Source organism: Sturnus vulgaris, chromosome 29 (assembly GCF_052056855.1).
Source record: "Sturnus vulgaris isolate bStuVul1 chromosome 29, bStuVul1.hap1, whole genome shotgun sequence".
In the NCBI taxonomy this organism is placed as follows: domain Eukaryota; kingdom Metazoa; phylum Chordata; class Aves; order Passeriformes; family Sturnidae; genus Sturnus; species Sturnus vulgaris.
The window spans coordinates 639,342-653,955 of record NC_142271.1 but is presented as its reverse complement, the minus strand read 5'-3'; the positions used below and the strand labels follow the sequence as shown (position 1 = coordinate 653,955).

Genomic DNA, 14,614 nt, shown 5'->3' with positions numbered 1-14,614 from the left:
AACTTGCTGTTCCAAAGCCTAAAGCCTTGTGCAAACCTCCCAGGGACACCAGGCTCTGACCAAGCAATGACGTGCAGTGACTCTAAACCTTTGTTTTCTCTGGGAAGATTATCCAAACCACTCTCTTTTGGGGTTTGTTTAAGCTTGGATGTATCGTCACAACAAACAACAAATTTTGACCTGAAATCCTTATGGAACAAAGCTCCCACTACAATGAGAGGTTTTGTCCAAAGAGGCAAAGGCAGGCAAGGACAACAGTCATCACCCCTTATTCAAGTAATGCTCTTGGGAGAGAAAGCTCTGACTGTTCCTCCCACAGAGGTTTTTGGTTAAAATATTCAGAGTCTCTGAAGGATCACCAGTGTGTGTTTCTCATTAGTGCTATAACGGATGCAATTATTACAGGTATTTTCTTTAATCCAGCACCACCAGGCCAGCCAAATGGCTGCTGCAGAGGTGTTGTTAAAGTAACACCTGGGCCCCACCTGGGAGACACTGAGGGGCTGTAGCTTGTCCAGAGAAGGGAACGGAGCTGGGGAAGGGTCTGGAGCACCAGGAGCAGCTGAGGAAGCTGGGGGAGCTCAGCCTGGAGAAAAGGAGGCTCAGGGGAACCTGACAGGAGGGGACAACAAGCGGGGTCGGGCTCTGCTCCCAGGGAACAGGGACAGGACAAAACAGCATCAGTTGTGCCAGGGAAGGTTCAGGCTGGCCATCAGGAGGAATTTCTTCATGGAAGCAGTTGTTAAACATTGGAATGGTCTGCCGGGGCAGTGGTAGAGTCCCTGGAGGTGTTCAAGAAATGACTGGACCTGGCACTCAGTGGTGATTGGTCAAAGATTGGACTCAATGATCTTAGAGGCCTTTTCCAATCTCAGTGATCCTGTGATTTTGTGAAAGCCTGTGGGGCTCAGCTCAGCTCTGTAGGGATAAGGATTTTCTGGAGACAGGACACATCTGAGATTCTCTCCCCAGCACATCCAGGGTTTGTTTGCTCTCGCTGGGGACAGTGTTAGGGGGACACACTGTGGACACATTTAAATCATGTGGGGCATTTCCTTCATGTGGAAGCAGCAGCATGGAGAGCCAGGAGGGTTCTCTACCTTGTCCTGGTCTTGCCTCTCTTGGTGATGCTGTGGGACCTGGGAATGCCCTGACTCCCTGCCAGCGATGGACCTGCCAACCCAGCAGACCCAGGCAAGAGCAGGGTGAGAACTAAACCTCAGAGGTCTTTGCTGGTGGCACCCCACGTGCTGCCCTCTGTGTGTTTGGGATTTGGTTGTGCCTCTCCAAAGCTGTGCCTGTAGTTGGGTTGAGCACCAAGGTCCTGCAACCCATGGACCACCCAACTGTGGCTGTGGCTTTGCAACAGTGCTGGAGAGATTCCATTTTGGTGTGAACTGAGCTGACAGAGACAAGGGTGTGGCTCATGCTGAGGCTTCTGCCATGACTGCACTGCTCTAGGTGCCCAGTCCAGCTTCTTTAACCTTCCCCAGGGTTCGTCTGTGTAAATGGGGGGTCACTGGTGGATCCCACAAACCTGGGGTTTTTGAGCTTTCTGTGCTTTCTGGCACTGATCCCCAGAACACTGGTTTTGACCTGAGGCCTTGGAGAAGGCTTCTAAATTTGAGTGATGAAGTTAAAATCAAGGGTGTGTAGTGAAATAGAAGTGTGTGCTTGCACATTTTTTCACATTTTTTAAGTTTGAGGTTTTTATAGTATAGTAATGGATATGGGACAAGATGGAGGCTTTTGGGTGGTGTTTCTTTCGGTGTTCATCTTCTTTCTTCTTCATGGGTTTCAGGCAGTGGTTTCTGGTTGGTCAGTCAGTGACAGTCACCACTGACCCCCCTGTGGGACCTGAGGTGTTGCTCACACCAGGACACAGTTCCTGAGGCTGAAGGGCTTTGGGAACTGCTGGCCACTCATAGCTCACAGTGGCAATAGGGGACAAATATCTCTAAAGCTCCCCAGCACCTGGGCTGAGGTATCACCCTGACCCAGAAGGGTTTGCAGTTATGGATCCTCCCATGACTGCATCCCAGTGTGGTACCTGAGCATAGAAATTCCTGAAGGCTGAACATCCCTGGGGGCTGCACCAGCCCCTGACACATGAGCCAGGGAAATGCTGCAGCCAAGAGCAAAGACACTGTCCTCCAAGTGCCTCCAAGGTTCTGGAGTGGCCCCACTGGCTCAGTGTTCCTTGCACTGGCAGTGAGAAGGTGCTCACTGGGGACAGTGATGCTGCAAATGAGGCACCTCACAAGGGGATTTCACAGAAAATAATCTGTAATAATGGGTGAATAAAAGAGTTTAATTCAAAGTGTTAGAAACAAAGAATCATGGAATCATTGAATTAGAAAAGCCCTCTAAGATCAAATAATCTAATCATTAATGCCACATTCACCCTAAACCATGTCCTCAAGAGCCACATCCACAAGTTTTTGTACACTTCCAGGGCTGAAGACTCCACCACTGCCCTGGGCAGCCTGTTCCAAACTGAGTGATCCAGGAGCTCTTCCTCCAGATCCATCATTTTACTTACTCCGATATTTGAACATCAGTCTCAGAAGGTTGGGAAGAAAACACAGAAGTGAAAAGTTTGACATTTCCAGGAAGATACAAACCAAGACAAAAAGAGGAAGTCAGGGATAGCAGCTTTTAAGAGCTCTGGGTGAGATAGGACGCCTTTAGTGTCACCATCTGAGGAAGTGCCTTAGATTAGGCCACTCCAAGAGCAGTCTCACGTGTAGGTGCTGTGGAGCAACATCCTGGACATGGATTCCCCACTGCACCTTTTTAACTTCAGGGGACCGGGAGTCAGTCATTCCCCTCAATATTACACTGTGTCACTTCCCCGAAGTATCTGAGTTTGCCTGTGCATCTCAAAATACTTTGCCACTTTTCTAACACAGTACCAGCTCCAGCTGGAAATAAGTCCAGCAATTCTGCCTTCAAAAACAGATTTGCTTTATCTTTGGTTTCATGTCCTACAACCCAGGAAGTACAAACAGGAAACATTTTTTACAAAGCCCAGAAACCTGCACAGACTTGAAACAGGTCTGTAGACAAAAGCTGAAGTTGTCCCAAGCAGAAGGCTGGTGGTGGATGTGTGGAACATTTAATACTGTCTGGATGAAGCAGAATGGAGGAGGCTGCTCAGTGTGCCTGAGTGGGGAGTCTGCTGTCTGTTGATCTTGTTAAGCACATTTAGACTTGAGGTTGTATGTTCCAAAGTGTCAGTGGCACCTGGGACTGCTTGCCCCTGAGTGCAAGAGTCATCTCCCTGTGCACTCATCTCCCTGCTCTATCCAGCTCCAGTGGCAGGAGATAGGGATCCAGGGGGGCTGATTCATCCTGAGCTGACAGATTTCCCAGATAAAGGAGATGAATCACCGCCCCTACCTCTGTCTTTGTTGGCCAGGGGAGGAGTCAGACAACTTGTCAGGACTAAATGGCTGATTCTCAGATAGACTCAGGTAGGTAAGACAAATTTTACTGTGAATCCTTCACAGATCCCAGTCCTTTTTGATAAAGTAACCCGGATCCTGAAGACGTTTATCAAAAATATTTAGAATTAAAGATTTGCATGACACTTAGATTTGGAGAAAGACCTTCCCTCCTCAGTAAATGCAGAGGAGTCTCTCAGAGAACAGACAGAGCTGCCTAAATCCCCAGTGAGCCTGAAAGGACTGAACTGTTGTTTCCACGGGACTAATGGAGGTCCTGACCTTCATCACCTTCACTACCACCTTCCAGCTGTTCCCCAGGACTCCAACACTGCTGACAGAAACCCCCAGCAGCCAGTGGCATTCCCACCTACCCAGCATTTGTCTAGCTGCCACAATTATTGGGAACAAGATCAGGAATTAACAACAGGAAACAATAACCCTCACACCAGCAACAGGAGCTACAGTAGCACCTTACCAGCATAAGCATAGCTGGGCCTTGGCTTCTTCCCTCTTTAACAAAAAAACCCATCTACAAACCTTTGGAATGGCTGAAAGAGAGCAATTTTGCTTGGACAAAGCACAACAAACTCCATTCAGGAATCACAATAGGCAAACAGCAACATATCATCAAAACAAAACATCCCAATGTTTGACTTGTGAAGCTCAGATGCTCCACCTCTGCCTCGGGAGCTACCTCAGTTTTCTAAGGCCACTTTTCTGGTGGCCACAAAAACCCTGTCTGGTTACCATGGCTGGACCCTCTGCAGGGCTGCACCACTGTCTTAGGGATAGAGACAGGACACCTGGATGAATGGACCTGTGCTCTGACCCATCACAGAATGCCAGAGTCCCAGAATGGGACTTGGGTTGGAAACCCTCAGTGGGGTTTGGGTTGGAAGGGACCTCAAAACCCATCCACTTCCACCCCCTGTCATGGGCAGGGACACCTTCCACTAGCCCAGGTTGCTCCAAGCCCTGTCCAACTTGGTCTTGGACACTGCCAGGGATGGGGCAGCCACAGCTGCTCTGGGCAACCTGGGCCAGGGCCTTACCACCCTCACAGGGGAGAATTCCTTTGATCCCTCACAGGGACGAAGAATATTTCATCTAATCCTGCCCTCTGGCAGTGGAAAGCCATTTCCCCTTGTCCTGTCACTCCATCTCTTGAAAATAATCTCTCTTCATCTTTCCTGTAGCTCTTTCAGGTACTGCAAGGCTACAGTACAGTCACTCCAAAGCTTCTCTTCTCCAAGCTGAACAATCCCAACTCTCCCAGTCTTCCCTCACCGCAGAATTATCCATCCCCCTGATAAACTTGGTGCTTCCTCTGAACACACTTTTCCCTTCTGGAGACAGAAGCCCCTCTGGCTGGGATTTAACCAGCACAGGAAAAGACACTGAAATGGGACAACAGGCTGGAAATAAACATTTCAAAGACACTCCAGTGCTCCCAGTTTTTCTATGGAACACACAGTGATGCAAACTCAGCAAGCGACACCATTGCCTTGAAGCCATCATGCTACAACAAGGCCATTAGGGAAGACCCAGATAAATCCTTCTGAAGCTGAGGAATGCCGGTGCTCTGAACAGGCAGAGGATCTGGCAACCTCTGTCTGTGTGCTTGGAGCCACCAAAACCTTTCCTGGTTCAAGCCTTTGATGGCTGACATGGAGCTGCTTTACAGTCCTAGGGTTGTTGAAAGGAGCCCTTTGCTTTTCTCATATTCAAATCCCAGATCTGTGAATTGCGCCTTTCTGCTTTAGAGCTGATGAAAAGCAAGGAAGATCAGAACACAGGTATGAAATGGAGGGGCAGCATGAGCACAAGTTGTCCCAGTGGACTGTGGAATGGTTTGCAGCGATACCCTGTGTACCAGAGGTCTGTCATCAAGGACCAGGAGCTCTGGGGGATGTCCAGACTCACACTGCACAAAGACAGATACCATCTCACCCGTGCTTTTTCTGGAAATCTGCAATAATTTTTTGGAAATCACTGTGGAAGAACTGCACCCCGTTTTCTGCAAGCACGGAGAATACCTGGGAAGAGTCTGCAGTAGCACTGAGGTTGGGAACAGCAGCACAGTTCTAATGCAAATCCCCTGATCCACATTCCCCAGACACATTCATGTCATTCACAGGAACAAAGATGGGAACTCCTGGATGTGCGCCAGACTTGAATTGAGCTGTGACAGTCTGAACCCAGTCCTGATTTCTCAGACCACTTCCAAACTCTCGTGCCATCGGCTATCAAACCACAAACCCAAACTAAATCTTGTCCACTCTAAAATCCCCCCATAAAACAGCTGTGGAGCCCTCAATCTCCTTGTGCACTGCAACAAATCCCTTTCAGAGAGCCAGGATCCCTCTCGGGCGAGTTTCTGAAGCACTGTGTGACATCCCTACATGACTGTGAGAGGTTCTTCCTGTCCAGGTCGCCTCAGACTGTGTCACAATTCCCAGATCAAGGAGTATCTTACCGGGTATCCCCAGTTGCTGTTCCCTGTCTGGGTTTTGGTGTAGTAGCTGCCCCGGGACGTCCCGTAGCCATAACCATCAGCTAAACCATCATACATGGAACCTGCAAATGGAAAAGGCATGATCAGCACGAGAAAGCATTCCCAGGAGAAAAGATTCCAGCAGGTTCCTTTCAGAGCACAAAGCTCTTTTTTAACAGCAAGTTTCGTTATGGGAAAGTGACAGTTATAAATCTCAACAGAAACATAGGAAATACAGGCAGCAAGAGGAGCCCTTGTCACTGCTGGGAACTCCAGCCCTCACACCACAGACCCCCTAAAACACCCCAAGGTTTGCAGCACAGAGGACCGAGTGCCATAAAACCCAAAGCAGAGGAGGAGAAGGGGTCACAGATGGGGCCAGTGTCTGACATCATGGAATCCCAGAATCCCAGAATGGTTTGGGTTGGACCTTAAAGCTCATCCATTTCTACCCCTGCCACGGGCAGGGACACCTTAAACTAGCCCAGGTTGCTTTGTGCTCCACCCAGCCTGTCCTTGGACACTGCCAGGGATCCAGGGGCAGCCACAGTTTCTCTGGGCACCCTGTGCCAAGGCCTCAGCACCCTCACAGGGAACAATTCCTTCCCAATATCCCATCTAACCCTGCCCTCTGGCAGATGGAAGCCATTCCCCCTTGTCCTGTCCCTCCAGGCCCTTGTAAATAATCTCTCTCCATGTCTCCTGTCGGTTCCTTCAGGTACTGGAAGGCCACAATTAGGTTACCCCAAAACTTCTCTTCTCTAGGACTGAACAATCTCAGTTTCTCAGCCTTTCCTCCTGGCGAGGAGTTTCTTTCCTCTGATCAGCTTGGTGGCCTCCAAGTTATTGTATGAGAGGAACCTGATGATATTCTGTGCTACATGTCGGGGAATGTCTGGCCATGGAAGACTTGTAATAAATACAATTTCCCTCTTTGAAGGCAAAACCTACCCCTGACCCCTTCATCAATCCACTCCATGTCTGAATCCCACCAATCCCATCAGCATGAGCCACCTGAGCAAGGCTTGCTAAAATCAATCAATGGTCACTAACAAACACCATGGATAAAGGGTGATCCAGTCTATTTAACACCTGGGGATCTAAAAATGTTCAAACACTACAAAATCTCTTTGCACTCTTTGAATTCCTATCTCATCTCTAAAAGATCTTTGTGTGTCTATACTTTCTTGTCCTGAAAATGCCTAGAGCTCCATCATTATTTTTGGGATGCTGGAGGGATAAGTGAGTCTGGATCTCAGATATGTTTTTTAAAGATGCAAATATCTTGGATCAGGAAGAACTCATCTGTAGCCGTGGAAAGGGGTTTTAACCCTTTAAGTGCGGCAGAAATAAGATGCACAACTACATGGTCGTCTTTCATGACAGGAAGAAAGAGCCAAGTTTATTCAGAAACACACTTGGTTTTATAGCATGACTGCAATTCCAAGAGTAGAGAAAAGGTGATTGGTTCAGAGAGAAGACACCCCATTGCCAGGGCCTGGGCACACACCACAACAGGGGTTCTATCTTGTTATTAATTCCTTTTTATTTTGACCAAGATATCATCCTGGGAGAAATTCTCCCTGGTCTTGAGCTGGACCAGCTTATTGCCTGGGAACAGAGCTGAGAAGCTCCAGCCTGGAATATTTTTCAGGCTATAATTTTCTTACTTTCTCAATATGTGTCCCTACACTCATCGACCATTTTTCCTATTGCCCCTATTTTCTATTTCTCAGTGCTTTAGCGAGAGTTTGGATTTACCTACCCCAGCCCTTCCAAGAGCTCTTCCAGCAGTCTCTGGCACTGCAAACTTTTGATCCCTCCTAAAAGTATTTTATTCAATACCACGTTCATCACTACAAGACAAATTAAGTGAATCATTCTCTTTCCAAAAGAATTCCCCTAACCCCCTTTGGATGGTCCAAAAGAATTTAGGGTGATTTCAGCTTAATTTTCAAAAGTGCTCAATAATTGTGGCATCCCAGGTCCCGTTATGAGGAAGTGCAAACTCTACACTCCAATTAACTTCCAGGGGAAGCTCTGAATGTCTAACAAAGTACAAAATCAGGACTTACCTGTCCTAACTTATGCACCTAAACTGGTGGGTAATGTCAGAAATATCCTAATCTCTGTGATTGTTCGATAAAACTCATCTCTGAGATAAACTGGATAAGCTCGACCACAAAGGCCCTGGAGCCACTCAGGTCTCCTCCAGTCACTGATCCTTGGAATAAACCTTATTTATTGCCCTGCCTGAGGCACCCAGAACCTGTTATGGTGATTTGGTTTGTGGCTAAAAATTCTTGCATTTTCTCAGGAACATGATTCCTGTGGACGTGGTGTAAATAATGAGATTTGCTTTCTATTGTCAGCAGGACTGCACCTGGAGAACATCCCTGGATGGAGAACAAGCAACAGCCAGGCCAGCTCCCAGCCCTGCAGCTGTGCAGGAAACCACAGCAGCTCCTTTTCCGTAGTCTGGAGACTCGGTGGGCCCTGCTCCTCACCTGATCTCCCCAGCCCTGAGTGCCTCATGCACAGAAAGTTACACAGCAGAACAAGGCAAGGAAGTGGCCACGGAAATGCAACGGGAGATTCAGTCATGTCCTTCACCTTGTGCTCCCTCTCCACCCTGGGATTTCCCTTCAACTCCACATCAGGACATCAGTGATGGGCCTCAGCAGCAGCAAGGCAGTGCTGGAAGTGCTGAGTTTGGGCCAGGTGTTTCCCCAGGACACAGAGTTATCTGATAACCATAATTCTGAGCACGAAGGTGAAGCCATTCCATGATAATTTCCTGGGAATTCCTTCTTCAAATCAGCCTCTCGTTCTCTGTAAACATCCTGTAACTGCACATGTGAGCACCTGGAGCATTTTCCTGAGTGTGTAGCTATAAAAAGGGGTTCTGTGCCTGACTTACAGGTCCCTCTGACCAGTCCTGACTGGCAACCACACTTTTCCTTTCAGGATCCATTCCTGCCTTGCACTCAAGGAGACACTCAAAATAAGCCAGTTTAGGCACATCTGTAACTTTCTTCAATACATTCACCGCTATGTGGCCAAATTCAGGAGATCAGGCAGTTGGTTCAAGTTTATGTTCTCCAGCGGTAGAAGGGTTGCCTTCACCTCCCAGAACCTGTACATAAGAGCTTATAAACACATAATTACACAGAACCTCAAATGTTCAAGGCATTTTGAAGTCACTCTGCTGGTTGGAGAAGATGCTTCTCCTGCCACCACTCAACTGGGATTTATTGCTTGAAGAGCTCAGTCTTGAAGCCAGGAAGAACCTGGGGATTTTTTGGTGGAGGTGGCTGAAGAATACTTGATCTTTGCTTGTGCAGGTTTGGACACTTCTCTGCTTGGTTCATCTTGACAGCCAGCTGGGAGCTGTATATTCCTAGCCCTCAGGGACAGGAAGGAGATCCCTCTTTTCAGATACCTCAAGAGTAAAGACCACAAAATCGGGTCACAGGTCCTTGGAATTTGGGATAAACCCAGGCAATCACATAAAACCATTTGGGTCAGGGTGGAAATGCTCTTAGTGAGAGATGCCCCCCTTATGCTTTTTTCTGGTGATGTCCACAGGTCTGTGTCCCAGATGCTGTCACCCAAGCAGTTGTTTAGGTCCCTGAAGAGCCCATGTGCACTTGGGCAAACACAGAGCCAATTCAAACCACTGTACTCAGAGGAGATAGCACAGAACCACAGAATCACAGAATCACTGAGGTTGGAAAAGTCCTCTAAGATCAAAGAGTCCAACCACTCCCCCAGCACTGTCATGTTTACCACTAACCCATCTCCCACGTGCCACATCCACACCTCTTTTGAACACTTCCAGGAATGGTGGCCCCACCACTGTCCTGGGCAGCTGTGCCAGGGCCTGACCACCCTTTCCAATGAGAAATTTTTCCCCATATCCAACCTAAATTTCCCCTGGCACAGCTTAAGGTCATTTCCTCTTGTCCTGTCCCTGTTCCCTGGGGGCAGAGCCCAACCTCCCCTGGCTGTCCCCTCCTGTCAGGGAGTTGTGAAGAGCCAGAAGGTTCCCCCTGAGCCTCCTTTTCTCCAGGCTGAGCTCCCCCAGCTCCCTCAGCTGCTTCTCATGATAGAGGACCCTCAATAGCTGAGACAGTGCTGGAAAGATGTGGTAGAACTACACAGATGAGGTGCAGCCTCTCAATGACCATGCGGGCAGATTCCTCCCTCCCCAAATTATCATTCCTCCACGACATCTCCTGTAAAACTTAGACACTTTAAAATCTCTTTTATCTTCGGTGGGACAATTCATGAGGATAAAATCAATTACAGCAGATAAAAAGTGCAAGACCTTGCAGAGCATCTCTGTGAACCCCCCTACGCTGCTCCCACTGCCCTCATCCCCTTCTCCATCCCTGTTATCCATTATTGCAGAGCAAAACGAGGCTGCCATTGAACCCAGTGTAGCTGCTCTTGATGAGTTATTTCCTTTCCTCCAAGGCAACTCTCCTCTCTTGCAGCTGGCACTGCTGGCAGGAGGAGAGGTGTGTTCAAAGTGCCATTTCCCAAGCCAGCTGGGCACACAGAGCCAACGTAGAGATTGTGGAAAAGGATGTCTGTTAATAAATATTAATCTGTGGCAGGGAAAGGCAAGACAAGAACCAGTCACTCGCAGTGCAGGCTTGGCAAGTTAAATCATAAACTATGCACAGCTTTAAACAATAAGGATGATTAAACATAGGAAAAACACAGGGAGAGCAGAGGCCTGTGGGAGGCACAAAGCAAAGCCTGGGTGCCTTCTAGGAGAGAAGTTTTAGTGAAATCCCAGACACTGAAATTCCTGCAGGAATGACAAAACTCCAGTTCTGCCTTCTGGCCTATGAGCTAATGGGCTTAGGGATTTTTTTGTATCCCAATAATCTAAGGTTTGTGGAAGAGTGGAACCTTTCACTGAATCATCTCAAGATGGGGGAAGTTACAGAAGTCTTAAAGACTTTTTATCTCTCAAATCTCACCTTCACATCAGAGTCCTGATCCCCACCAAAGCCAGATGGGGTCCCATCACACCTTGGTGGAATTACTCTCCTCTTAACCACAGCCAGCACAGAAACTTCTCAGTCCCAGCTCAGCCATAGGAGAGTTGGATCTGACAATCCTTGGATGTGTCACCTCAGTGACAAATCACTGGCAGAACGTTCTTTTAGCTGGAGGACTTTGTAGAGCAGAGCTAATGGCTAAAAGGAGCTGGTTGAGTTTGGCCTGGCCTTTTCCTCTGCCATGCCACTGAAATTAATTTTCCCTGGAAATGTGCATTACTCACAAATTCAAGGGGAGCTATCTAGTTTGGTATTGCCATGGGGAGAAGAACAGATAAACCCTAGAGCAGAGCCCAAAAACCCAACCCCCCCGAGGAGGAGAGACCCCACACACCCCACAGACCCCACAGATCCCAGTCCCACAGATCCCACAGACTCCACAGACCCCAGACTCCAGAGCCTCCCTACAGCTGCTGTGCTGAGCCAAGGCCCCACTGGGCTCAGGAGTATTCTGCTGGCAGGAGGTTTTTGCTCACTGTCCCACCCCAGTGCACACCAGTTTGGGCCCAGATTGGTCACCTTGTCCTGGGGACACCAGATCTCCAAAGTAGCCACAACACCTTGACCTGCTGGGCTCCAAATCACCAACTAACTAATTTATGGCTCCATCAATTACTGGGATAGTGAGGGAATAAATGCCAATCTCCTAAAGGAACTCCAGTGATGGGATACACCACCCCATCCTCCTGTGTGCATGAAGGTGTGTGCATGTCCCTGTTCCCCATTCTACACACATCAGAACATGGTTCCTGCAGCTGGGGGAACCTCTGGGCCCTGCTCCAGCTCCAGCTCAAACCACAGCTCCAAACACAGCAACAAACTTGGATCTGGCCCAACACCTGCCCAGCCCCATTCTGGGACTGTCTGGCAGCAGAGGGAACAAAGCACTCAGGCACTTGTAAGGGGGCTTTGGGAATTCCCCAGCTTGTGCTGCCTCTGAGGAGCATCTCAGAAATCCCAGGGGATGCAGGCAGCTGAAGTTGGATGAGGGTTTGGACAGGCAGAATCCACGCTAAACAGACTCACATATCCTCTTTGTAGGAAAACTAATTTTTCTCATCGGGGCTGCCCACCTGATTTTTGGGCAAGAACAGTAAAACCCAACACTTGAAAGCTGAGCCTGACCCACTCCAACACCAACCAGGAGACAACCCTGGGAACAAACAGCAACTTCTCACCCTTCTGGGATTCCATCCAGGAATGCACCGGGATGAATCAGCCCCAGGACCTTTGCTGGCCAACCACCCCTAGTAGGAAGGAGGGGAGGGGGGCCTGGGCCCTGTACTTGGAGGCAGCTCCTGGGAGTGGGATGTGACTCAGCTTCCCTGGCACACAGAAACCAGAGCTACACATCTCCACGCAATTCCCATTCCCAGACATTCCCCAAAGTGTCTGGAGGAGGGGTTTAGCTTGTTGAGCAGAAACAGGCAGTTTGCGAATGTGCTTTTTTTTTTTTGCCCCCCAGAGGTTTCACCTGGGCTCCTCTCCAAGCAGGATAATCCCCCTCTGCCTCCCTTCCTTCCTGCCTATGGATCCCTCTGCCCACCTCCCTCTCCATCTAGAGCCCCTCAGCTCATCCTGCTGTATATTTTATTTTGTCACTGTAACACCTTAAGCAATAAACCCTCCGGAGGTGGGAGGAGATTCCCATCTTCCACTTTGGTGGCAGAGGAAAGCTCTCCTTGCCCCGGCCCATCTTCATCCCTTGGAGTCTGTGTCCACAAAACCAGAGGAAGAAGGGATTAGTTCCTGGCAGAGCCCACCTGCCCTTGCTCTGGAGCTGCTCCATCCCCTCTGTTCCAGTAACTGCAATTCCCACAGCAGGGATGGCTCCCGAGGTAGCACCACCACCACACTTACCCCAGCAGCCTACAGCCACCCAGCTTCCCTTGCTAATCCAGCCCCAAACATGTCCCTGGACCATGGCACCTCACCAGCACAGGATTCAGCCTCACAGTGCAGCCTGGAGGAGCTGCTGGACAAGGTACAGCTCCCAAAGGAGGAATCGGAGCCTGGCCCAGCTCACCCAGGGCTCCCCTCCCTGCTGCTCACTCCAGACTCAGCTGAACGCACCCCTATGGCCCCCAAAGCCTCGGGATTTCCTCTCCCTGGTGGATTCAGTCAGTCTAGAGCTCTCTGTGGATTCTGGGAAAAGCACCTCCAAGAGCCAGGAGGTTTTGCACAGAGGTTGTCACAACCCTCTGGGTTTGCAGCTTCCAGCTGGGGAAAGCTGGGCTTTACCTCCACATCAGCTTCCTCTGGGTACAAGGATGGCAGAGAGAATCACTAGCCAAGTCTTGATCCAAAGAGGAGGGGTTTCCAGCAGGACACCTGGCTGGAGCACTCAGCTGATTGCTTGTGGCACCCACTCAGTGCACAGAGCTGGAACGGCCACCTGGCCCCCAACATGGGCAATGTGGAGGGGGCTGTGAAACACGCCCCACCAGCCAAAACCAGGGACACTTCTCCTAGCTCATCTCCTTCCTACCACTCCCACCGGGGGTCCCAGAGACTCCACACTTCCCAGTCTGCAAATGGGAGATGTGCTGGGAGTTCCAGAGGTGAATCCCGAGCCGAGGTTTGTGTCCTGTGTGTGGGCACAGCCTCCTGCTCTGCACCTGCCCAGCACTCAGGAGGCAACAAAGCCCCAGCCCATGGCAGGGTGGAGGAGGAGCGGTGTCAGTTTTGCCTATCCACAGGAGGGGGGTGGCAGAGAATTCCAGCCATGGGGACACTTGCAGAGGAAGGATTTGGAAAACCAGACAGCCACTCCAGCTTTAGAGCCAGGGGAAAACTGGTTATAGCACCACACTGAAATGTCCAAGTGCCTCAGTGGGGCTGAGCAGCACTCCCAGGGATCAGCTCCAGCCAGGAAGGAACTGATGCATCCAGCTCTGTGTCCTGTCCTAAATCCTTGCAACCAATGCAGTGCACCACCTGCCTGAGGTGACCCAGGAGAGAAGCAAAGCAATCTGTCCCCCCTTCCCAAACCCCACCAAAGCACCCCAGAGCACCAGCCCTGCCCCAGAGGGCCCACCTCGCTGCAGGACTTTACCTCGGTTTGAGTGGCCCACGCTTGATGACACTGATGACTTTTGCTTCTGCCTCTTGACCGTCATCATCACCTGCTCCTGGACCCGCTGCTTGCCCGTGCCCTTGGTTTTCAGCTTGTGGTCCGAGGGCAGGGCCAGCGTGGAGCTGGCCTGGTCCTGGAAGCACTCGTAGGCCAGCGCTGTTTTCAGTGGGGAGTGCAGCATGGCTGGAGATCACAGGCGCAGGGGCTGCACTTCACTGACACGGACAACACGAGGCACCGAACACCGTCTGTGCTGGGCTTAGTCCCCCAAACCCCTCCTTGCCATACGTCCCCTGGCCCAGGGTGTCTCAGGGCTGCTGCTCGCAGCTCGGCTCCCCAGCGTGTGAGCAGTCACACCCTCTGCCAGACTGGATATACAGCCCTGCCCGCACACACCCACGCGCTCCCCGCCAGCCCCGGCACCCCCAGCAGCTGCGGGGCAGCTCCCAGCCCCGAGCCTGCCCCGGCCCCTGCCCAGCCCGCGGGGCCGGGGCACGTGGGGTGCCAGTGGGCAGGGGGC

At 50.3% G+C, this 14,614-nt stretch overlaps 1 protein-coding gene across 1 annotated transcript in view; it reads right to left on the bottom strand.

Moving 5' to 3' along the window:
- The window catches only part of PKP1 (plakophilin 1), a 46,815-nt gene extending 32,540 nt beyond the window's left edge, over positions 1-14,275 (bottom strand). Inside the window, exons 1-2 of the mRNA XM_014872871.2 lie at positions 14,074-14,275; positions 5,926-6,026 (exon numbers count right to left, since the gene is read on the bottom strand). Of these exons, the coding sequence (XP_014728357.1) occupies positions 5,926-6,026; positions 14,074-14,275 (303 nt within the window). The remainder of the gene's footprint in view (positions 1-5,925; positions 6,027-14,073) is intronic.
- Positions 14,276-14,614: the final 339 nt, after the last annotated feature.